The sequence below is a fragment of the Podarcis cretensis genome (genome assembly GCF_951804945.1).
Source record: "Podarcis cretensis genome assembly, chromosome: 8".
Lineage (NCBI taxonomy): Eukaryota > Metazoa > Chordata > Lepidosauria > Squamata > Lacertidae > Podarcis > Podarcis cretensis.
In genome coordinates, this window is record NC_137177.1 from 50,483,899 (window position 1) to 50,509,836 (window position 25,938).

At 43.9% G+C, this 25,938-nt stretch overlaps 1 protein-coding gene across 15 annotated transcripts in view; it reads left to right on the forward strand.

Annotated features, from left to right (window-relative positions):
* The window catches only part of ZFHX3 (zinc finger homeobox 3), a 340,568-nt gene that overhangs the window by 254,290 nt on the left and 60,340 nt on the right, over positions 1 to 25,938 (forward strand). For all 15 annotated transcript variants that reach the window (XM_079989142.1, XM_079989141.1, XM_079989138.1 and 12 more), the window contains one exon: positions 13,067 to 13,298. In XM_079989142.1, the coding sequence (XP_079845268.1) occupies positions 13,067 to 13,298 (232 nt within the window). The remainder of the gene's footprint in view (positions 1 to 13,066; positions 13,299 to 25,938) is intronic.

The window sequence follows — 25,938 nt, forward strand, 5'->3', positions numbered from 1 at the left end:
TTTAAGAAGTAGAAGTCTTGCCCAAATATGGAAAATAAGAGCACAAACTCTGTAAATGCAAATATGAATTGTCAATAATGCAAGCAAATAAGGAATTTTGAGGAGCAGTTGCTATAGATATAAAGAAAGTTATAAATAAATCAGAAGTAGGAAAACAACTAGATGGATTTTTAGATGATACACATGTGAAAGGATTGCTATAGGAGGGCTGGAAGGCTGCCGAAAAACTAAATCAACCCTCTACATCTATATTCAGTACAGATGCTGGAGAAACACCTATATTTGGACCATCACTTTAGGAGGAAGAGGAGGCACCTAACCAACAAACTGTAGTTTTGGTAGTAGTATTGGTTAAATACTGGCAAGTCATTAGGGCTGTATTAGCTCGGAGACACAATAGGTGCGCTTTTCACAAGCAAGCCTCCCCCCCCCCCGGCTATTGTGTGACTAGGATGTAAAATTGTTTCTGAGGGGGACATAATCTGGAGAAGAGAATGTGTCCTGTTGCCAAGGCTATGGGGTAGGGCTGATCCAGTTATGCTTGGTTGACTAGTTGGAGCACAACATGGTGTGTGTGTTCATCTGATTGTGCATCCACTTTCTGTTTCTGCTGGTTGTGACCAGAGGCGGGTGAAGACTTGTTTTGCAGTGCTGGTGGGCAACAAAACTGCCAACATAGCTTGGTAAGCCAGCTAGCATTGGCCAGGCTACCTGAGCAAAGAAGATGTGTTTCTTCTGATGCTGCTTGGGGAGGAGAAAGGAGGGAAAGAAATCATGTGCGTAATGGCTGTGAAAACACATGACAAAATACTTGAAAGAGTAGAAGATAAAAAAAATTTCTACTATTTTCCACACCTCACGACAAATTGGCATGACACATTATCCTTTAACAGACATATGCAGCATCTGCAATATGAACTTGCCAGGGGACTGAAAGATGCTCAGTATTACACCACGAAGATGGGGGGCAGGGAGTCCAGGGGAAAATGCATGAAATTACGGATTTCTTGTCCTATCTTCCACTTAATTTAGTGGAAAGCATTATAAAGACCAGAATAGCCAAATATAGACTTAGGAGTAGCTGCCTAGATGCTAAATTGGTGTGCGTAGGTATCCAGAGCTGTAGAAGCATTATCTTTGACAATAAAGAGTTAACTACCTGCTGTGTGCATTCCTTTGACTGAGAATATTAGCACCCCAGTGGTCCAGAACCAGGATCTCTTCCCCAGAAGTTCTGTGATTTTAATTTAACATATTTATTAAAACATTTATATTCTCCCTTTCTGTTGGGGATTCTTAGTTATAAAGTTTAAAGCAATATTTTAAAAGTCATAGATAACAGAAAGAGGCAGGGAAACACAGAGAAGATTTGTTTCAAGCGCAAAGTTCCCTTGAAAAGTCAAGTTTTAGCTGCTTACCAAAAGACAAGCAATGAGGCTAAATAGATAGGACTGCTTGGGGAGGATGTTCCACAGGTTAGACACAGCAGTCACAAAAGCCTCACCTCATGGGTACAGCCAAATGATGAATGAGTCTGCTCTTGACAGTTCCTGATGCATTTGGAGATTCTAGAGATTGAACCAGAGACCACTGGCACCAAAGCATGTGCTCTACCCTTAAGCTATGGCTCCTAATGATGGGGATGCTGTTAAGGATGAATCATCTGTAGTGGAGAGCAGCAGATTGTTTAGCACTTAAATGGGATCTAGGATATCTAAGGTTGCCCTGAACTGGCACATTATAGGTCTTGCCTCAGTTTTCCCAATTTTCCCAGGATAATGAATTTTGCACACAAAGTTGATGGTATACACATATTAAATTATATGGTGAGCCTCAGACGTCTTCATGCCAGCAGCTGAGAAACAAGTACTGTTAACTCTGTCTCTGAAGACAGGATTAGATCTGTGCTCTAGGTGTTATTTCTGTTAACTTCCAAGTGAGTGTGTCCATCTTCCAGAGCTACTACACTAGTTTGTGGAGCTACAATGTATGTTGAATTTTCACCAACAAAAAGTGTCAGGTTAAGCTTCATCCCCAATACCTTTTCATTAAAAAACTATTTTTATTCATTATTAAATTTCTACCCCATCCTTCCTCCCATAGGTGGTATGGTAAAGTAGCAAAGCAATATAATTAAAATATTAAGAACATCTAAAAATATTTTAGATGTGCTGTTTGCAGCTTGTTAGAAGCTTCTTGGTTCTATGTCAATTTACAAACTAGGTAGTTTGGGATTGCATAGACAAAATAATGATACAAAGTCATAATGCAACCAATCATATTTGTATTGTCACAGAGCAAAATCAGAGTAAGGGCAGGAAGCATTGCCTTCACTCTAAATGGACTGCCTAGTAATACCACCTAGCCAATCAGGTGGCTTCATGAAGCCAAATCAGAGTGAGGGCAATGCTTCCTGCATCTTTTGCTGGATATTTTAGCCCATTTTGCTGGCTTCCAGAAAAAAATGGATAATGGTGGCAGGGATGGGAACTTTATAAGAGGCATGTTTTTTCATAAAATGTGTACTCCCCACCAGTTCAGCCTTGCTCATAAACATGGCATGATTATTTAGGTGAACCAAGCTGCTGTAAGGATTTGTAACTTCTGAGAAGACAGTCACATTTTTATGCTTAGGAATTGAGAAGATTTATCCCAACGTTTGTTTTCCTGCCTTCTCTCATTATGGCCAAAGAGCTGTGGAAGCCCTCACCAAAGAAATGGTCAGGTTCAAGGTAGCTTCTGCATACATTCTTTGCCCCCTTCAAGCGTGTTCATAGTTCCATACCATTATTCTGCAAGGAGGCTGGCATGTACACACCTGAAAGGGATAGTTTCTGCGTCTAGGCCTCTTGATCTTGTTGCTGCTGGCTGGCTTCTGGTCTTTCCTCTGTGCGGCCTAAGGGCCCCACAGCCCAACAGTCTTCTGTCTTTCGAAATGGCTGTAGTGAGTGATTAATTAGGATTCTGTGGCCTGCTGTGCAATTGGGGAAGACTTGCTTGGTCCCATCTCTACTGCTGCATGTCCACCTGCCCCTCGGGAGGAGGCCGTGTTGCTCTCTGAAACCTGCATGCAGAGCAGCCTCGTTAAGGACTGATCTGTTTAGCTGGCTTGTGCTGCAGCCGGGCTCTTGCCTCCCTCTGGGCTTTAGCCCCTCCTCATTAAGCCAGGGGCTATTGATTGGGCGTTTGTGTTTGGAAGAGTCTTACTTACTCCATGCATTATCTTGACAGATTGATCAGACCTGATTGAGAACCTCTTAAAGGAACGAACAGCTGTAATGGGAAAGTTGGACTCTGTCATCCGTTAGGGTGATTCTGGGAGCGAGAGGAACAAGGCTGACATCTTGGAGCAATTGTATTTACAATTAACATGGCTGAAAACGATTGCCTCTATTGATCCCCCCTTCCTGCAATTACAGCCCCATTGTTTACATTCCAGCACTTCAGTTATAAAAAGGAAATTCAATAATTATTGCATTATTTAAAGTTAAAGTGCCACAGAGTTTGCTGGCTGTGCTTGCTGGTTGATTTAACGTTCAGTAAAATCTATGCTGAGCTCTCCATCTTTAGGCTGAGCAATATTGGCTTTTAATGAGGCTTCAAGGGTGGAGCAAAAATCCACCTGCCGGCCGTGTGTTTCTGTTGTTTATGGGGGATCCTGACAGAGACTCCATTGCATGTAGGTGTTGGTAGAGGAACAAACCTTGGGCCAGCCAGCCATTTCTGTACTAGAATGGATGGGGGGAAGCAAAGGGGTGAGAAATCTGAAATACTGCCCTAAAATAGATTTGCCTTTTGGTTCTATGGAAGGGGCAGAAGAAGGGTTCAGAGGTCCCAGCAACAGCAGCACCTTTGCTTGCTTCTGCCACTCTTAGCACAGGCTTCACAGAGCAGTTGACCAGGGGAGATGGTTGACTATTGCTTGCTGCAGTGACAGTTGCAATTTCTAATCTGCCCTGAGATATAAAAGGGAGTTTAACTATTTATAAAACTCAGAAGCCTTCTGTAACAGTGAAGTGAACAAGCCATGTATGACTATGTCAGCTAGGATCCATGCAGTGTTGGGGTAGAAGAAGCATAAAAGTGAGTTCATTTTTAAATCCTGGTTTTATGTGTCTTAACTGTGGTGTTTAGTTAATCAATAGTTTCTGGTACTTGCTGCGGAGACTTCTGTTCCCTTTCTCTAAAACTGCTTTGCATGAATTATCCTTAGTTCCTTGAGCCACCTTTTTGTTGACTCTTAATGTATACCTTAATGATGGAGAAACCACAGACAGTAGCCACATTTGGGAAAAGCTGAGGGCACCATGTGAAAATTTTCTTGGCCCAGAAGAGCGGAGATGTCCTGCAGTGTACAGGGGCATGTCTGACTCTACTGCATGCAAAGTTGAAGATGCAACTCCCCCTTGAAACAACTGTGTAGCCTACCTTCACTTGTCTCTATGCAGTTATCCTAAAATTTTGGCAACATGAAGACATCTGGGCCCGATATATGACCTTCACAGAACCTACTGAGTGCTTTTACTGCTATAGGTTGAACCCAAAGCTTCTCACCTGCCCTCTTTGTCTCCCTTCCTCATGATAAGCTAGAGTTGGGGAGCCTGTGGCCCTCCAGCTTCCGTCATCATTGACCATCCATTGACCATGCTGACAGAGGTTAATGGGAGTTGGTGTCCAACAACTTCTGGAGGGCCAGTCCTGGGAAACCATAATCATAGTCAAGGAACTGGCTTTTCAGTTCAAATCAGTATGTATAATTCTGTCATTATCCATTGCCTTTAGCCTTCATTGCTTCCTTCTGTAGATTTACCAGTTCACAGTGCACCAATCGCAATAGAGGAGCCACAACTAGCAGACAATACCCACACACCTGTCAACTTCTAGAGTCCAGACCTTGCAGCCCAAAATAGTTTTGGTCTTGCCCACACCCAGCCCAGCATCCCCTAGACCTGCTTTCTCCTTGACTTCAACCCCTGTGTCTTACTTTGTTCTACTGGACTCCTGATCAGCCTTGCAAGTGCTGCTTTCTCCTTCCCCTCCTGAGCTTTAAGTTGCGTGAAGTTTTTTTCACAGCCATTTGCTTGGTTAGCCCCTTTGGGGCTTTCTTCTCTGACATCTTTTCAAGATGTGGCTCACCAGCAGAGCTTTCTTAAAATTTCTCTTTCTCAGTCATTTTCTGTCCTTAACTGTATAGCAACCTGTCCCTTAGCAACTGAACACGGGGAACTGTCCATGGGTCTTGAACATACATTTGTGGATTGTTTGGACAGAGGGCTCATCCACACTTCTGCATCTCCCATGCCTAGAAAACACAGATCTGAGCATTTCTCCGCTTGACCCACACTTTCTAGGCACGGGTCCAAGCAGTTTTCCCCTTCCCTTGCTCCTTTACCAGGGAAAACCCCAATCTTTAGAGCTAAATCAGAGAAAACATCAATCTGTAGAAAACCCAAATTGCTGCTCCAATAGAGCACTAAGGAGCTGTTTTCCCTGGGGGATAGCAACGGCACAAGAGGAAGTGTGGATAAGCCCAGAGTCTTCCCCAGCTGCAGCTCTAAGAAACCTTGAAGCCCACCAGTACAAAGGACTCATTCTTCCATTTGCCCTTTTTGAAGTGCCGCTGGGATCTGTTATCAGGAGTTTTGGATTGAAATATGTGAATGATGCATACGTACGTACATACGTCTGTCTGTCTGTCTCTCTCTCTCTCTCTCTCTTTCTCTCTCATTTGAATTGGGAGAGGCAACTCTGGTGCTAGATTGATACTTGGAGGTGGCCATGGACTAGATGTGGGCCAGTAAAAAGGATCCCATAAAGAAAATGTATTCTGAGTTCTGGCATACAGGAGCTGGGGAGATGAAGCAGGTCTATAGCTTGGGAGTTCCCCTGAATCCAGCACTGTTACTGGAGGCTCAAGTAGTCTCAGTGGATAGGAGTGCCTGTTTCCAGCAACAGCCCCTTCCAGACAGAGGTGACTTGGCCACTGTACCCTTGGTCTGGTGACTTAGATGATTGTAATGTGATCTACATAGTGTTTCCCTTGAAAACTATTTGGACATTTCAACTGCTCCAAAATGCAACAGCCAGCTTTACTAGTCAAGGTTCTATTTAGAGCTCATATAACCCCTATTTTAAGACAACTGCACTAGTTGCTGTTTGTTTTCTGGACCTGATTTAAGGTGCTCAAAGCCCTAAACCCCAGATATCTGAAAGGCCACCTCCTTCCCTACAAATCTCTCAAATAGACAAAAGAGGCCCTCTTGGTAGTTTTATTGACGTCAGAAGTTCAGAGGCTGGCAGCCTGGGGTGGACATACTCCACGGTAGCCCCTAACCCATGAAACTCCCTCCTCATAGAGGTGCGTCTATCACCTTTGCTATATCTTCTTATCTGGAAAACACACCTCTTTCCCCTGACCTTTGGCAGTTAAGATTTCTGTGGGACCTGCTTTCTTGTCTGGTGTATATTTATTTTATCTATTTTCATTTTAGAACTATTTTATTTGGCTTTAACATTACAGTTATAAATGTTGTAACCTGCCCTGGGACTATAGGGTGAAGGGTGGGCAAGAAATCCAATTAATAATAATAATAATAATAATAATAATAATAATAATAATACATTGAATTTATATAGCACCCTTTACCTACAGGTCTCAGGACGGTTCGCAGGATAAAATCAGAATGTAAAACTACAAAGTATGTATTTTTCGCCCTATAGACGCACTTTTTCCCCTCCAAAAATGAAGGAGAAATGTGTGTGCGTCCTATGGGGCGAATGCAGGCTTTTCGCTGAAACCTGGAGAGCGAGAGGGGTCGGTGGGCAACCTCGCCTTTGCTCCCGGACCCCTAGCCCCGAGGCTAAAAGCGAAGCCAGGACAGCGAGCAGGATCCATCCCGCTCGCTGTCATGGCTTCTTTGCTCTTTGGGGCTCGGGGGGGGGAATAATTTTTTTCCCTTTATTTCCCCCCCCCAAAAAAAAAAAATAAGTGTGCCCTATGGGCCGGTGCGCCCTATAGGGCAAAAAATACGGTAATCAAATTAAACACAACAACCCAATAACCACCCCCAACATATTTTTAAAGGGCATAGGATATGGGTTAAAAACAGTTAAAACACTAAAAAGCAGTTAGTTTTTTAAAAAACAACAACAACAACAACTTAAAAGCAATTTAACAGCATCAGTCCTTTTGAAGCCTGCGTCAGGTGGAGAAAGGCAGGAGTGGGCCCTCAGGCTCTCAGCAGGGTGGTCCTTTCTGGGCAGCAGCAGTCCAAATAAGCCTGTTGGGTACCACCCTGGTTGCAGATTGCTTAAGTTCTGTGTGGTGAGGATTTATATGCCACTTGGTTGTATGAAAACCTCTTAAGTGGCATAAAAAAAGGTAAAGGACCCCTGACAGTTAAGTCCAGTCGCATATGACTCTGGGGTTGGGGCGCTCATCTTGCTTTACTGGCCGAGGGAGCCGACGTTTGTCTGCAGACAGTTTTTCCAGGTCATGTGGCCATCATGACTAACGCGCTTCTGGCGAAACCAGAGCAGCACACAGAAATGCCATTTACCTTCCCCCCAGAGCGGTACCTATTTATCTACTTGCACTTTGACATGCTTTCGAACTGCTAGTTTGGCAGGGGCTAGAACTGAGCAACAGGAGATCACCCCATCGCGGAGATTTGAACCACCGACCTTCCAAGCCCAAGAAGCTCCGTGACTTAGACCACAACACCACTCACATCCCCCTTAAGTGGCATACAAAAATATAAAATAAGACATTAAAATTCTCAATACAAATAATTATAAAACAGGTGTTTAAAAGTATTCTAAAGTTTAAAATCAGCAAAGCTAAAATGAAATAAAACACATGCAGTTTCTGGATAGGTTTGCCTAAAGAAAAATGTTTTAAGCTAGCAAAGGTCCTGCCTGATATCAACGGGCAGGAAGTTTCAAAGTGTGAATGCTACCACACTAAAAGATAAATTCCCTACCAGTATTATGTGGAACTCATAACAGTGCCAGTTCCATAGACTGAAGCAACTGAGTGGGCCTATATAGGGTAAGGCGATCCTGCAAGTAACCTGGTCTTTAGCTGTTAAGAGCATACTAATAGTAACACCTTGATTATCTTGGCCCTGTAGCAGATAGACAACCTGCTTAAAACATATTTTAATGTTTCGTTTTATATTTTTGTAAACTGCTTAGAGGTTTTCTTACCAATCAAGAGATATATAAATTTTATTAAATAAAATTAAAACCAGTGCAGATCTCTGAGCATAGGGTTGCATACAGACAGGGTCTCACTGTTGTCAGCAACCGAACTGCTAAAACTAACTGCAGTTTCTGCGTAAAGTACAAGGGATGCCCCAAACAGAGTGTGTTGCAGTAACCCAATATTACATTCAGCAGTGTCTCAACTACTGTGGTCAAGGCTTCTCGTCCAGGAGCAGTTGTAGCTGTCACACCAGTCAAAGGTTGTAAAAGGTGCTTCTAGTCACTGAGGCTACTTGCACCTCCACTGACAGAGCTGGATCCAGAAGCACCCCTGGGCTGGATACCTGCTCCTTCAGAAAGTACAGCCCTGTCCAGGCCAGGAAGTTGACCAATTTCTTAGGCATGAGAATCACACACCCACGGGGCCTCTGTCTTTCCAGGATCTAAGCTCAGCTTATTTGTAGTCAGAGTAATACCCTCCAGCTCTTGTGGACTGCAACTCTTGTCATGCTGTCTGCTGCTGGTGGATGTTGTAGTCCACAACATCAGGAGGGCACAGTGTTGACGATCTCTTTTCTAACAAATGGTCTGTCCTCACTGGACTGAGGAATGCCCTCATTTTGCAGCAGGTTCTAATCCTTTGGGAAACTTCACTTGTGAGGGTTTTTATCAAATGTACTTCAGTGTGTTTCTGCTTTAAAAGTGAAGCTTTGACTAACCATGATCAATATTTTGCATTCCATGCGTGAAGAACCTGATGTTAGAAGCTTCCTGTTGTTGGTAAGGGGGAGGGGAAAGCTGTTGTGCCCCTCCATATTATGGAATTGATCAATGTACCCTGGCAGAAGTTGGTTAGCTTTTCTTAAAGGTAAAGGTAAAGGTACCCCTGCCCGTACGGGCCAGTCTTGACAGACTCTGGGGTTGTGCGCCCATCTCACTTAAGAGGCCAGGGGCCAGCGCTGTCCGGAGACACTTCCGGGTCACGTGGCCAGCGTGACATCGCTGCTCTGGCGAGCCAGAGCCGCACACGGAAACGCCGTTTACCTTCCCGCTGGTAAGCGGTCCCTATTTATCTACTTGCACCCGGAGGTGCTTTCGAACTGCTAGGTTGGCAGGCGCTGGGACCGAGCAGCGGGAGTGCACCCCGCCGCAGGGATTCGAACCGCCGACCTTTTGATCGGCAAGTCCTAGGTGCTGAGGCTTTAACCCACAGCGCCACTAGTAAAAGCCTATATTCCTTAGAAGAAATTACTTCCTAGTGAGACTTCTTTAGCTTTTCCTTTTCATATTCTGTATGGATGAGCTTTGAGTAGAGCACATGCTATGCATGTAGAAGGTCCCAGGTTTAATCCCTGGCATCCCCAGGTAGGGACGGGAGAGACCCCTATCTGAAAATCTGGAGAATCACAGCTCATCAGTGTAGACAATGCTGAGCTATGTGGACCAGTCATCTCTCTTGATGTAAGACAGCTTTCAATGTTTCTTTGTGGTTCTGCCTATTATCCCTGAGAATTATAAGTTTCTTTTTTGGTCTAGCTCAACTCCATTGAGGGGCAGTCTGCACTAGGGGCTCAACTAGCATTTAATTCTCACATACCTTTTTCCGTAATGAATTGAATTCAGCAGGCTTGTGAAGGGAGGTGCAAACTGTGATTACTGCCCATGGGTGAAGAGGAGTGGGTTGCTGTGAAGCTGGCCATAGATGACCCAATTTGGTTTCTTTCTGTGTTTGCTGCAGTGTTGGAAGGACAGACTAATGACACCCATTTTTTCAGAGTAGTAAAAACAAAAAAAGGGAATGTGAGGAGCTCTTCAAACTGGATAAATATGTGTTAAATGGCAAACGTGGTTCATTGTAAGCAAGTGTAAAGCAGTGCACATTGAGGCAAAAAACCAACAACCCTCCCCCAATTTTACATATACAGGAATATACTTTGTACAGTTCTGGTCAACTCACCTGAAAAAGGACATTGTAGAACTCAAAAAGGTTAAGAAAAGAGCAGCCAAAATGACCGTCTGACTAGAAGAAGCCCCCATGAGGAAAGTTACATCATTTGGGAACATTTAGTTTAGGAAAAAAGGTCATGATGACTCCAGTGAGGCTGCAGTGATGACTGCAAGTGGAGAGAGTGCTCTTGTTTTTCAGGTGTCCCATTAGGGCATCCGGTTGGCTAGTGTGACAAAAAGGTTCTGGACTAGATGGATCTTTGTCCTGATCCTATAACTCCCTGTGTCATGCACCTTCAGAGGTGTGGGCAACCCCCTTCCCACCCTATTGGGGATTTAGTTTGGAATTTAGCTTGTTTTGCTTGCAAGAGGCACTTCTTTTTGCAAGAGTGATAGGGTTGCTTGTTAGGTGGATTGATTAAAGCCCAGTTTTCCACTGGTGCTGCAGAGAGTTCCTAAACCAACATGCATTTTTAACAGTTGCTGAGAATTGCAGGTAGAGAAAATGCTGTTGTATTCAGGGTACTGCTTGTGGGCTTCCCAGTGGTGCCTCTAGTTGCCCTATGAGAACAGAGTGCTGGACTAGATGGGCCTGATTCTGCTACAGGGCTCTTACATTCTGATATGAATTGCTTTCTTCATCAGGCATGCAAAGTGAGCTCTGGTCCGCAAAAACATATGCCAGAATAAATATTTTAGCCTTAACACGCTAAAAGACTATTGCACTTGCTGAACAGGCTGACATGGCTAACAGTCTGGTATGCCTTCCTAGCTTTTTGAGAGGAGTGTGTGTGTATTAACACATGCTTTGCTTCAGCATGAGTTTTAATTATGTTTTTAGCAAGAGAAACTCCTGAATAAAAGGGGGATCCTTTATTTTTTATTTTTTATTTATACATATTTATTAAAGTTTTTTGAATACAAATGCATAAATAATAAACAACATTACTTATATCATAACATAATTTCGTCACTTCTTTGGACTCCCTCACGTCTCCCGCTCGCACTTACATCGTTACAAAAAATTTTTCCAAGCAAATTACCCACTTGTTTGCAATCTTATCTCCGCTCATTTAAATAAAATCTAGCAATTCTCCAAAAAGTTTATATTTTCCTTAATCTCACTTATCGTCAAATTCAGATCTAATTCAGTGGTGGGCAATTATTTATGATCTAGCATCCTTCTTAACATTCAACCAAATTACAATATTTTTGTAAATAAATCTTAAATTTCCTCCAGTCTTCCTCAACCCTCTCCTCTCCCAGGTCTCGGATTCTACCAGTCATCTCGGCCAGTTGCATATAGTCCATCAGCTGCATCTGCCACTCTTCCAGTGTGGGTAGATCTTGAGTTTTCCAGCTCTTAGCGATGAGTATCCTTGCTGCCGTTGTTGCATACATAAAAAATGTTCGGTCCTTCTTTAGCACCTTCTGGCCGACAATACCCAGAAGGAAGGCCTCTGGTTTCTTAGTGAAGGTATACTTAAATACCTTTTTCAACTCATTATATATCATTTCCCAGAAGGCCTTCACTTTAGGGCAAGTCCACCAGAGGTGAAAGAATGTTCCTTCATGTTCTTTACATTTCCAACATTTATTATCAGACAAATGGTATATTTTGGCAAGTTTAACTGGGGTCATGTACCATCTATATATCATTTTCATTACATTTTCCTTCAGAGCATTACATGCAGTGAAGTTCAGTCCAGTGGTCCACAACCTTTCCCAGTCCTCAAACATAATATTATACCCAATGTCCTGAGCCCACTTTATCATAACCGATTTAACCATTTCGTCTTGTGTATTCCATTTTAACAGCAAGTTATAAATTCTTGATAATACCTTAGTCTTTGGTTCTAACAATTCAGTTTCCAACTTCGATTTCTCCACCTGGAACCCTACCTTTTTATCATTTTTAAAGACTTCTTTAATCTGAGCGTAATGTAACCAGTCTCGCACTTTATCCTTCATTTTCTCCAAACTCTGCAATTTCCAATTGTCTCCATCTTTTTCTAATATTTCCCAATATTTTGGCCATTTGGCCTCCATATTGGGTCTTTTTCGGGCCTTAGCTTCCAGAGGTGAAAGCCACCTCGGAGTTTTGTTTTCCAATAAGTCTTTGTATTTTGTCCAGACATTAAATACTGCTTTCCTGACAATATGGTTCTTAAAGACCTTATTGATCTTAACCTTATCATACCATAAGTATGCATGCCAACCAAAAGCGTTGTTAAAACCTTCCAGGTCCAGTACATCAGTGTCTTCGAGAAGTAGCCAGTCTTTTAGCCAGCAGAAAGCTGCGGCTTCATAGTACAGCTTTAAGTCTGGCAGGGCAAAGCCCCCTCTTTCTTTCACATCAGTTAGTATCTTAAACTTAATTCTGGGCTTTTTGCCCTGCCAGACAAATTTAGATATATCTCTCTGCCACTTCCGGAAGCACTCCGTCTTGTCCACAATCTGCAATGTTTGAAACAAAAACAACATCTTTGGCAATACATTCATCTTAACAGCAACAATTCGGCCTAACAAGGAAAGCTTCAATTTTGTCCAACTATCCAAGTCTCTCTTAATTTCAGACCAACATTTTTCATAGTTATCCTTAAATAGACTCAGATTCTTTGCTGTTATATTTACCCCTAGGTACTTTACTTTTTAAAAAGGGGGATCCTTTAAAGGCAAGTCATTTTTAGTCTTTTAGGTGACAAACGATGAGTTTGTCTTTGAAATTCAGATTTTAAAAAGATGCTTCTTGTGACTGAAATGAAGAGAGTGTGGGAAAGTCTGCCTTCTCCTGCCCCCACTTGGCCTTTTGAGGACCCCAGGATTTTGACACGCTCAGTTTTGCCAGTTTTGCCCTGGAGTTTGTGTAAGTTGGTCCTCATTGCTGACCTTTGCTCTCATTTCCTTTCTGCAGCACCTTCAGCATCATGAGAGTGGAGTTGATGGGGAAAGCTGCTTCTACCACTGTGTCCTATGTAACTACTCCACCAAGGCCAAACTAAATCTCATTCAGCATGTGCGCTCCATGAAGCACCAGCGGAGTGAGAGTCTGCGTAAGCTGCAGCGCCTACAAAAGGGCCTTCCCGAAGAAGAGGAGGACCTGGGCCAGATCTTCACCATCCAGAAGTACTCCGCCCCTGATGCTGGTGAGTGGTATTTCTCACACGAGCAAAGTGTGGCTCTTCTTTCTGCCATAACAGTGAGATGTGTCTGCTTCAGTGACACCAGGGTGTTGCTCTCTCAATTTCAGAAGGTGAGGAACAAGTTGGCCTTCCTTCATGACTGCTGTTGGGAAGGCAGCACTGGGATTGTGACTGGATTTTTGGCCCAGCACTCAGACACTTATCTAGCTGAATAACGGTTTGCACTGACTTTCTGCTTGCTTGGTGGGACCACCATCAGCCAAGTTGGCTTGAAGTGGATGTGTGCGACTAGTGTTGTAGAAATCTTACTTGCATTTCATTCTCCTGTTGTAAGGAAAGCATCCAGCTGGCCTTCATGAGTTGTTTTATGATCTATAGAGACTGCTTACTGCCTGCTGTCTGCTCCTTTTCCTTTGGGATTACATTAGCACCAACCCTCCTGTGCCATACCCTGGCAGGTTCCAGGAAGTAAGGATTATGTGCAGCAGTGTGGGTGGCAAGGGAAGGAGGCAGAGGCGTAGCGTGGAGGGCTGTCAGGGTGATGGCCTTGGGCGCATTTTTCTGAGGGACGCTGCTCATTTGGCTCCTCACTCCGCCCTGCGTTGCAAAGCTGGAATCTGATCTGAATGATTCACTTTGTGAGGCTGGGATCGAAGGGCGCCCTGCCAGCCCCAGGCCACCTTCACTGTTGGAGGCTTTGTGCTTCTGAATACCAGTTGTTGGAAGCTGCAGGAGGGGAGAGTGCTCTTGTGCTCAGATCCTGCATGTGTGCTTCCCATTAGGGCATCTGGTTGGCCACTAGCTGGACTAGATGAGCCACTGGCCAGATCCAGCAGAGCTATTCTTTTGTTCCTATTTGTAAAGGGCTATCAGGTATATCGTAGGAATTTTTCAAGAAGTTTTCTCTAGCATCTTGGCTGAAATTAAAAGTAAAGGGACCCCTGACCGTTAGGTCCAGTCATGGATGACTCTGGGGTTGCAGCGCTCATCTCGCTTTACTGGCCTAGGGAGCCGGTGTTTGTCCGCAGACAGCTTCCGGGTCATGTGGCCATGGAAACGCCATTTACCTTCCCGCCAGAGTGGTACCTATTTATCTACTTGCACTTGACGTGCTTTCGAACTGCTAGGTTGGCAGGAGCAGGGACCGAGCAATGGGAGCTCACCCCGTTGTGGGGATTCGAACCGCCGACCTTCTGATCAGCAAGCCCTAGGCCCTGTGGTTTAGACCACAGTGCCACCCGCATCCTGGCCCAAATTAAGGAGAATCAAATGTATCTTCTCTTTGCTCGACTTCTGAGGCCTCCTTTGCATTTGCCTTTGCCTTTGTAGGCTTCCCTACTCCCTGCCTTCTTTGGCTCAGTTAAGTGCCTTTCTCCTTGTATGTGTGACAGAATGCTGCCTTATGCAGAAGGGCCCATCCATTTGTCCTAGCCAACCATAAATAGTCTCCCTGAATTCCTCCATGGCTCTGTTAGGAGGGATAGCAGCAGTTCCTTCATTTGACAGCAAACAACAGCCAATTCATTGTGGTGAACATAATTATTTCAGCACCACTTCTAATCACAGCCTGAATCATAAGAATGCAAGAATAACCCTGCTGGGTCAGACCAAAGGCCCATCTAGTCTAGCATCCTGTTCTCACTGTGGCCACCCTATGGGAAGCTCACAAAGATGAGATGAGCACAGCAGCACTCTCCCCACTTGTGATTCCCAGCCACTGGTATTCAGGGGATTTCTGCCTCTGACAGTGGAGGAAGAACTAGTAGCCATCATGACTAGTAGCCCTTAACAGCTTTCTCAGTGAATTTATCTAAACCCCTTGTAACGTCATCCAAGTTGGTGACAATCACAATCTATTGTGTGAGTGAGTTCCATAGTTCAAGTATGTGTTATGTGCTTTGTTTTGTCTGTCCTGAATCTTCCAGCCTCATTGGATGGTCCAAGGTTTTAGTATTCTGGAGAAACACCTCTCTATCTTATTTCTCCACACCATGTATAGTTTTATACACCTTTGTCATGTCCTCCCTTAATTGTTTTTTTTTTTAAAAAAAAAAAAACTAAAAAAGTTCAAATATTGTAATCTTTCCTTATAGAAGAGGTGCTGCAATCCTTTGGTCATTTTGTTGCCCTTTTCTAAACCCTTTCCAGCTCTGCAAAATCCATTTCAAGGTGAAGCATCCAGAACTGCACACAGCGCAGTCACACTATAAATTTGTATAAAGGTATTACGATATTATCAGTTTTGTTGCCACTTTCCTAATTATCCTAATTCGTAATTATCCCTAACATGGAATTTACCTTTCATAACTGTCACACACAGGGTTGACATCATAGAACCTCATCAGTCACTGCCAGTTGAGGCTTAATCAGTGCATATGTAAAGTTACATATTTTTTCTGCTCCATTGACTATCACTTTACCCTTCCTTATGTTGGATCTTATTTTCTATTTAAATGCCATTCACCCAGTTTGGAGAGTTCATTTTGAAACTCCTAGCAATCCCTTTCTGTTCAAGTTTGTTCGGTCCACATACTGGTTGTCATGCACTGCCTCACTGCTTTCCCTGAACTCCAGGCCATTTATGAACAAGTTAAAAAGCACGGTTCCTGATACTGATCCTTGGGGGCAGGGCACTTTTGCTTCCTATTCTTTAACCAATTCCTGGTCCATAAGAGAATCTGACTGCTAAGCTTACTCAGGAGTCTTTGGTGAGGTACTTTATCAACAGCTTTTTTAAAAGTCTAAGTACACAGTAGTCATATTGACGCTACACATTTAAAGCACACATGGCTTTCCCCAAAGAATCCTAGGGACTGTAATTTGCTAAGGGTGCTGTGCATTGGGGCTCTGTGAGAGGTAGATTACAGTTCCCAGGATTCTTTGGGGGAAGCCATGTGTGTTTTAAATGCATGGTATAGATATGACCAAAATTAATTGGATCATCTCTGTCTATATGCTTGTTTACACTCAAATAATTCTAATGGGTTGTGAGACAGAAATTAGGCTTCTAGAAGCCATGCTGGTTCTGCTTTAGCAAGGCTTGTTCTTCCATATGCTTGGTAATTCTATCTTTAGCAATGATTTCCACTAGTTTTCCTGGAGCAGACATTAAGCTAACTGACTTGTATTTTCTCAGATCTCCACTTGATCCCTTCTTAAAAATTGGTGTAACGTTGGCCACTTTCCTCAGGCTTGGAGGCTAACCGTACGGACATAGGAAGCTGCCTTGTCTTTTCTAACTGGCAATGACTCTCCAGGGTTTCAGGCAAAAACTTTTCCCAGCCCTATCTGGAATTGAACCTGGGACCTTCTGCATGCAAGGCAGTTGCTCTAAGCAACAGTCCTTACCCTTCAAGTTACATGGTTTTGTTAGAAAATCAGCAATTTAACATTCAAGTGTTTTTAAAAATTGCCTGGTGCATCCAAACCCTGTGATTTGTCACTTTTTAATTTGTCAGTAAGACCTAGAACCTTGTGACTTATTACCACTGTTCGCCTTTGTTACTCAGACCCCCTTCCTGAGAGTTAGTTCAGGCACCAAGGATATGACTTACATCTTTCACTGTCAAGACAGATCAAAGAATTCACCTTCTCTGAAATCTCCTTTTCCTCCTTTAGCACACCTTTGGCTTCCTTGTTGTCCAAAGGTCCAACTACCTTGTTAGCCTGTCTCCTCTCTTAATGTATTTAAAGAGTTTTATGTAGCTGGTCTTTGCTGAAAACATGATGTGCTCCTCAAATTCTTTTCTTTCTTTTTTGCATCACTTAATGTCTGTTTGAATATCTTTTGCTAAAGTTTGTGATTCTTTGGGCAAGACTTCTATTTTCTGAAGAAAGCCTTCTTGCCTCCTAATAGTTTCTTGATTTTCCTGGTTAACCACACTGGCATCCTCTTAGCCCTGACCCCCAGTATACATTCTAGCTAACTTCTGTTAGAGTAGAGTGTGTTGGTACAATCCCCAAGCATTCTAGAAACATTGGACCCTCTTTACTTTCCTTTTCAACTTCCTTTTTATCAGTCCCCTCATTTTTGGGTAGCTTCCTCTATGGAGTCAAATGTCACCACTTACATCTCACACCAGGTTCTAGGTGCTGAGGTTTTGGCAGAAGAAGAACATCATTTGTCCTCATGTGTTTGTGATTTGGGAGGCAAGAGAGGCAGCTGTGCCCAGTGGGTAGAGGAGGTGATGATGAAGGATATGAAGAGCTTAATCATTTTCTGTTTTGCTCAAGGAAACACTTTCTCATGCCCCTTGAGGGTGTAGTATAAACTTATACACACACACCAAGCACTGGGTTAATGAAAGTCTCTAGTAGGAGCGCCTGGCAGGAAGGAAGTGGTTAGCAGGATTGTGGCAGGCAGAGTGAAGGCATGCTGCAGTTGCTCTGAAACGTGGCAGGAATCTCATAAACCTCCAGCTTGCTCCACCAGACACTTGTCATCAGCCGCTCATGGCTTTCATTAAGCAGCAAGAGAGGAAGCTCCAGCTGCTGACTTGTTCCAGAATGTTTTCCTTGTTCAGCTGCATCCTAAGCCCACAAGGAGCAGCCAGCTGCCAGATTGCTGAGCTGGGAAGCTTGGCAGGGATTTGGGGTCCCTCTGCTGGCTGCTTCTCATCATTAAAGGCATCCCTCCTCCTGCTGCTGCTGCTGCTGCTGCTGCACAGGCCTGGTTCTTTTCATGTGTTGTGCTTAGCAGTCAGCCACAACATAGGTTTGACTTGGCCTGGCTGGGTCTCTGATGCTATCTTGCCCTTTTGTGCAGAGGCAAAGCCTCTGAAAGCTCTCCTGTCCCTGTTGGATGACTTGCCCAAGGAACGCAGGCCCCATATACATCTTCCCAACCTGCAGCAGAAACTGCAAGGCACAGAGGGCAGCACCCCACATGGTGGTCACAAGGTTTGAAAGCCTTGGTTGATAGACAATGTTCAAATACAGAATCAGTTTCCCCTACTGCTTTGTAATTTGCTTAGACCTTTGGGAGATCGGATTCAGTATGTGGAGAGGTTGTCGCTCAGTAGTAGACTCTGCTTGGCACATAGAAGGTTCCAGGTCCAACCCTTTAATAAAAGGATCTTGTAGCAGGTGGCTGAAAAGACCTTCACTGCATTAGACACAGGAGAGCCACTGCCAGACAGATGAAAAAATAGTCTAACTTGGAATAAGGCAGTTAGGAAGCTAGTTTATACTGAGTCAGCCCACTGGTCCATTTAGCTCAGTATTGTCTCCACTGAGGGCAGCAGCTGTCCAGGATTTCAGGTAGGAGCCTCTGCCAGCCCTACCTGGAGAGCCAGGGATTGACCTTGGGAACATCTATATGCAAGGCAGATGCTGCACCACTGAGTACAGGCCCTTCCCAATAGTTTCCCATGTTAAATAGGTTCCTTCTGTGCTCCTTCTGTGGTCTGCTACCAGTCAGGAAGCAATTCATGCATCACCTGTTCTCAAGTTTGGGGCTGGAGGCATATGTGCCTGGTGGTGGGGGGGCATCAGGCTTTGATGTGTTCTTTCTGTCTCCTGTATTTGAGATTTCTTTTTCAGCAAGTGTTTCTGGCATGTGGCATGGTTACACTTTCAGCTTGCAAATCCTTTTGAAGTGAGTCTCCTTGCAGTCCAGTGACATCTGAAAACATTTTTAGCCACTTGTAGCTCCAGGCTGTTGCATGCTGGCCTTATCATGCTGGCTAATGAGTAGCTCACTGGATACACCAGGCCAAACTTCTAGAAGCCAATAAATTAAAAGATTGGTTAGCTTTGCCTTCTGGTGCCTGACTGAATACAACACCCATACCTGTTTCTTCTGGGGCTGATGCTCCAGCCCATGAGTGTCCTGAACATACTCTTCTAGCACATTAGCATATTCACATGAAACATGTATGATTGACCTCTGGGCTCTCTAGGTAAAAGCTGGTATCTTTCTAGGCACTACCACCCCGCCCTAGACCAGACCAAGAAGATTCTCCCTAATTTCTTGTCATTCTCCTCCTTCATCCTTTGGCTTGTAGCTGGGCTGGGCTTGTCCTCTGCCCTCCACTGCTTGCTTTGCTGCTGCCTTTGTGGCAGGACAATAGCATTAATTCCAGCCTTTGCAGGCAGGCAGTGCCTGTCTGTTCCACTTGACTAGTACAGCTGCCTCTGCTTTCCAGGCCACCTCCCAGGGGCCCTTCCTCCTTCCTTCATTCCTGGTGTAAGGATTCTAGGGAAGGGGAAAGGTGACTGTATGGATTCCAGGACTGGAGAGAGAGAGAGAGAGAGAGAGAGAGGAGAAGATACAGGCATATTAGTAGCTTATAAAATCAAATCAACCATGCTAGTTTGGCCGCTCTAGTGGTTCTCTGAAACCTAGTGTAGGGAGGGTGCCCTTCTCATTGTTTCCTAGAAGCAGAGGTACAAATAAGTCATTTTATACCCTAAACATTTAATGGCCTTATAATGGGATTGTGTGTGTGTTCACATTCTGTCCTTGGCCCATTGTAGTTATAAATGACTTGGATGAAGGTATTGAGGGAATGCTAATCAAATTTGCAGATAGCACTACCTGAGAGGAGTAGCCAATGCCACAGAAGACAGAATCAGGATTCAAGTTGTCCTTAACAGATTGGAGAAGGGGGCCAACACTAACACCATTAATTTCAATTGGGACAAATATCAGGTTCTACACTTATGCAGGGAAGACCAGCTGGCTTGCCAGTAGTACATTTGAAAAGGATCTAGGGGTTTTAGTAGACCACAAGCTTAACATGAGTCAACAGTGTGATGCATCAGCGAAAAAAGGCTAATGCTATTTCAGACTGCATCAACAGAAGTCTAGTGTCCAGATCAAGGGAAGTCATAGTACCTCTTTACTGCCTTGGTCAGAACACACCAATTTGTCCAATTCTGGGTACCACAATTTAAGAAGGATATTGACAAGCTGGAACGTGTGCAGAGGAGGGCAACCAAGATGATCAGGAGTCTGCAAACTAAGCCTTATGAGGAACGGTTGAGGGAGCTGGGTATGTTTTGCCTGTAAAAGAGGAGACTGAGAGGAGATATGATAACCATCTTCCAATATCTAAAGGGCTGTCATATGGAAGATGGAGTTAGTGTGTTTCCTTCTCCTCTGGATGGTAGGAATTGTACCAATGGCTTCAGGTCATAAGAAAGGAGATTCTGACTAAACATCAGGAACTAAACATCAGGTGTTCGACAGTGGAACAGACTCCTTTGAAAGGTGGTGGACTTTTCTTCATTGGGGGTTTTAAGCAGAGTTTGGGATCTGTCAGGGATCTGTCAGGGATGGTTTACTTGAGATTCCTGCATTGCAGGGGGTTGGACTAGATGACCCTCAGGGTTCCTTCCAACTCTACGATTCTGTGAGGTGGCAATGTGTATACCTTCATTTGTAAATCAGAACATTATGACTACTACTGCATTCCTCTGATGTGAGAGAAAAACTAAAACTAAAAAGTTTTCCAAGCCTGTTTTTTTTTCTTAAAAAAATTATCTGTCTATGTTCAGTTTTGTATTTTAAACTCACTAAATAGTACCATCATGACTGTAGGAATATATTGGAATTTCCTTTTGCTGCCCTGATGCCAAGTACATTTACTTGGAAATCAGCACCATACTGTGGTAGAAAAGGATAATATATTTTAAAGTAAAAATCACCAGATGAGCCCTGCAACTATGTACATGCCCAGCCAGTGGCTGACTATAAAACGATTAAAAAAGAAAGCAAAAGACAGAAATGGTGCTGCGGTGACTCTTGTCACCAACCACAGTAGGGCCCTATCAAGCACTTGCTTGGCCTGGTGCTGCTGATACTGGACTTCGTTGTTGTTGTTATGCAAGTGGCCTCCTCAACTACGGGGCCCTAGACTTCAGCTCCAAAGTCCAGCCCAAGCTGCAGCACGACTTGGATGTTGTCTAGGAGATCCTTGCCATGAAAGTTGATGTGGAAAGTGCTGCACTCTCACAGACGCTGTGGACTCTCTCTTGGGTCACAGAGCAAACCCTCTGAATTGAGGGTACACAAGGGTTAAGTGTTTTCTGGATCCTACCCTCTAAAATATTTCAGTTGAAATTATTTTAACAATTGGAGAAATGTTTGAGATTCGTACAGCATGTAAAAATTACAGAATGTGCATTTTTAGCTTACTTACTGAATAGACATCAGTCATGCTAAATCAGATCCCAATTGATTTATGATATTGCAATATTTTCAACTAAAACGTCCAGTTACAATTTTTCTGAAAAAGTGACATTACTGTATAAGCAACATGTTTCTGTCTACCGTTTTTAAAATGCTAAAAAGGTATTCATGTGACTCCTTTTCATCATAATAGAAATAGAAATGTGTTGCTGCTGCTGCTGCTGTTGTTCCAGGGCTGCAACAATAACAAAATTTGACTGTAATTTGCTTTAATTATCAGATTAATGGGGTGGGTCCTTTTAAAAAAATGGTGTCAAAGGCCAGAGTAAAGATCATACAGTGGAAACTGTAGAATACAAGAGTACAAGACACACCACTGTGGGCTCCCATATCCTCTGCCCACCCCAAGAAAGTCTGTAGGGACAGGAGGAGTCTTTCAGATATTTTGGGCCTAAGTTGTTTAAGCCATTGAACCACCAATGTGAGCACCTTGATTTGGGCCTGGATATGAATGGGAAAATCCATGCAAGCTGTTTTAAAACTGGTTATATGAGCTGTACACGGAACCTTGTCTGGTAACTTGCCCACTGCAAGTTCCTGAGTTTTCTCCAAGGTCAGCCCACGTAGAACACATTGCAGCAATCCAATCTGGAGCACTTGTTGTAGCCTTCTATCAGATCTAACCATCTCATAGTTACCTTTTCACAAGACGTGTAACTGCTTCTATTTGGGTTTTCCTCTGTTTTTGTTTTGTTAGCAAAGCTTGGCTGTGAACTTCTTGGGCTGTGTAAATGCCATTTCTGCCAATGATTTAAGAGCAGGTTAAAATGTTAGTTGTCCAATTTGTGCAAGGCAATGCTTCTCAAGTTGATGTTTGGGAAGATGGCTGTGCAGAGAAACCCAAAGTGGTTTTAGATACTGGCCAAAGAGAGCTCCTTCTGTTTCTGCTCAGAGGCTGCCTCAGGCCAGGTGACAGGAGCAATTCTATTTTTTGAAACCTTGGCTTCGATGCCAGCTCAGGGCTGCAGGTGTGTGATGTGGGGAACGCCAAATCTGTGGCTCTAGCCAGCAACAAAAGTGGAGTTGTCATCCTTCACAAGCTGTGGCTTGTTGGCCAGACAGATGGAGCCTAGTTGCTTCTCCCAGTATGTCCACTTTGGCCAATGGGAAAAAGCTTCCTGGAATATGGCAGGGGCCTTCCCAGACCAACTGATGGCTGTGCACGTACACGGCAGCTCCCTCCACCCAGCCTGTGCAAATTGGCAAGTTCTAATCTGGTCATCCTTGGTGTTCTGCTAACAGGCTTCTGCCTCTGAGGGGTAATCATGCAGGCATAAATTCAGAAAGTTGCAAAGCTCTGAGCAGTCTTGTGAGCATTAAAAGTGTCCTCTTTGCCAGAAAGGTCGTTCATAACTTGGCTGCACTGCTGATGTACAGTCAGTGATATTGATTGATTAATGTATAAAAAGCACCAAATGCATTTGCTTCTATGAAAGAGAATAAAGTGCAGGCGAGTCTCTCTTTATTTTCACCTCATCCTTTTGTTTGAAGGACATTCCTCCCCCTTTTTTTGTTTTGCTGGCTTCGTTTAAGGGGGATACAAAAAGCCAGTTTCTGCCAAGTAATGTGTTCACAAAAGGAACATTGATTCACATCAGTGTCGCTTGAGTTACCCTTGCAAAGAAATGGTTCTTACATTAACCCTTCTGTTCATCAAAGATGAACTAAGACTCAGAATTAGCTCTGCCTCTCTCATCATAGAACTGGTTGCAAAAGAAGTATTGCCTCTGCTACTAATTGCTGCAAAAGGGGTCTCCGGCCACTGCACCCAGACTCGAAGATGGCTGCTTTTGCCCCAGCTCATGGCAAATATTTGCTTCGTGGTTGCTTTGCTTTCTTCACCCTGCAGAGTCTGCTGCTTCTATGTCTACTCAATTGATCCTTCTTGGAAGGGGGGTTGACCCCAGTCTTGTTTTCCAATGGATGGTGGCTTTAGTATTCAAAAACAGATTAGTCCTGATTGGCTGGTTTTGTTTCATCATGTCAAGCTGTTTCCCAATTCTTTGAAGTGGGACATGAATAGGAAGCAGAGAGAGGGCAAGGAGTGCTTAGTGGAGTCACTGCAGACCTTCAGTCAGCCAAGGCTCCAAGCCCCCACATATGCCTAGTATGTGTTTGTTCATGTATGTTTCTCCCAATGTGTGTGTGCACACATGCATGTGCCTGCATCTCTTGCAGTGTCCAATGTGGCTGAAGTATAGCTATCCTTACTGTACATCTCCTGCCTTGGACTCCTTTTGCAGGAGGGAGCAGTGTGGATTTTCCCACATGACCATTAGTGCAGCACCCCGTTAGAAGTATGTAGTGCCAAGAGCAATTGGACACCTTTTCAGTGAATCCTTTTGGGTGGGGTCTGGCATTACATTAAACTGAATATGAGCTGGGGGGCGGGGGCTGATTCCGGTTCTGTACTCAGCAGAGCAAAACCCTGCAACCAATTTGTTTCCTTGAGGGCTAAAATATAAGACGCCCACTCCCCCCACCCACCCCCTGTCTCCAGGAGGAGCTTGATTTTTCTACAGCTGCTAGGAATGGCCAAAAGAGGCAAACAATGAGTTTGAAAATCTGAGGATGATGGGGGTTGGATGCTTTGCAGTCAGCCTGCTGAGCGTGAATCCATTTTCTCGCCTCCCTCTCTGCAGAATAAATTAGAATTTGCCTGATCTAATAAAATGGCTCCATCTCTCTGCCATCTTTCCCTCCCAGTCTCCGCTGCTCAGCCATAGTGCAGGCTGTTTGCCTCTTGTTTCCCTCTTACTTGAGCCTGCTGGCTTGGAATGGAGCTCATGAGCATGCACCACAGATTGGGGGGTATGGCTGGGCAGGACATTTGTTACAGCAGCCTCTCTCTTTGTTTATTGTCAGGCCTGTTAGGTGTTTAATGGAGGTGGCTGCCAGGCTGCCAGAAGAAGCCCTTTTCTGTGGCATGTGGGGAAATAGCAAAATAATAGTTGTGGATAACAACTGAGGGTGGGCAGGAGTGAAAAGTGCCAGTCAAACTGACACAACAGCCCTGCACCCTGCTCCTTATCCCATCACATCTCACACTTCATGCCTTTGCTACAGGCTACGGATGGGCTTGTTGCCACTTGAACCTCTTTTCCCTAAATTATTTGTTTTCCCCTGATTTTGCAGTGTGTCTTAGGATTGCTTGCTGCTGAGAAGGATCCTACTAAGTGTTAAAGACCTGTTTTAAAAATAGACCAAACATTATCTTTGAGACTTGAGCAGGCTGTCCTCAAGGTAGCTTTCATTTTTTGAACTTTTTGATATTTTTCTTTAAATTTGGTGCTAAGCAGCTATTTTGACTCCTCTGTGTTAATCTCTGGCTGGCAGTGCACATAGCCTAGCCTGGGGCAAACCTTTCTCCATACTCCACCAACTAGATCACTAAAGCAGTTACTGATGGTGTTCTATGCCAAAGGTATGCTAATTTCGATCACTGTAGAGAATATTTAATTAACAGGTTCCTGGTACGTACGTGTGTGTGTGTGTGTGTGTGTGTGTGTGTAAGTAAGTGTAATCATCTGACAAAAATGTGTCAGTTGCACAGGTAGACGCCTGGTTTGCACATATGTTAAGGCAAATTGTAGCTAAGTGTAAACAAGCGTGTGGGCGCTTGGAGGAATCTTGTGGCTACTTCACTTTCCCCCCAGTGTTTCTGTTGCTGTACTACTTAGAGCCAAGCATTACAGCCAATTCCAAGCTCCTGATTTGCTTCACTACACAATCGTGAGCTGTAGCCAAAGTTTGTTCTTGGCTTACTGCTTTTAGTTTGGTTTGGAGAGACAACCTGTGAGCCCAGGCTCAGACATAACAGTAAGCCAAACTAAGGCTTGCTTCCAGGTAGTACAGTGGCAGTAGGACCAGGGAAGCAGCTGTGATTTTTCTTCTGAGTACCTGTACACTCAGTTGTTCACACTTAACCATGGTTTGGCTTGGTATTACATACGAACTGGGTCACATTTTAATGTTTAGCATTGGATTGCATATTTAAGCCAATAAAAAATTAGGCTTTCTGTCCAAAATAAATTATTCAAACCAGTAACAAATCTGTAGTGCCACACCTTGTATATACGTTCCCTGTGCAGACACTTTATTCCAAACTCCAATTTTTAAAAAGGAATTAAGGGGATACGCTTGCTTTGTTTGTTTGTTACAAAGCAGTGGGGCAGAAAGGGAGATTTAGGATAAAGGATGAGTGGTAGGGGAGGAGTGGGAAATAATGGTGGTGTGGTGGAGAGCCATAAGTTGTGCAGGACACAACTGGAGCCGCTGCCCTTGAACACTACGACTTTTTGCTTGCAGTTGCTTACCTGTTGTTCAAACGTATCTCCACAAACAAAAGTCCAGCAACACATGCTTAATTTTTCAAGTGAAAGCCGAGATTTTCATGATTTGATGCCAGTTGTCAGATCACATGAGCGTAGGAGTACGGCAGCCTCCCTT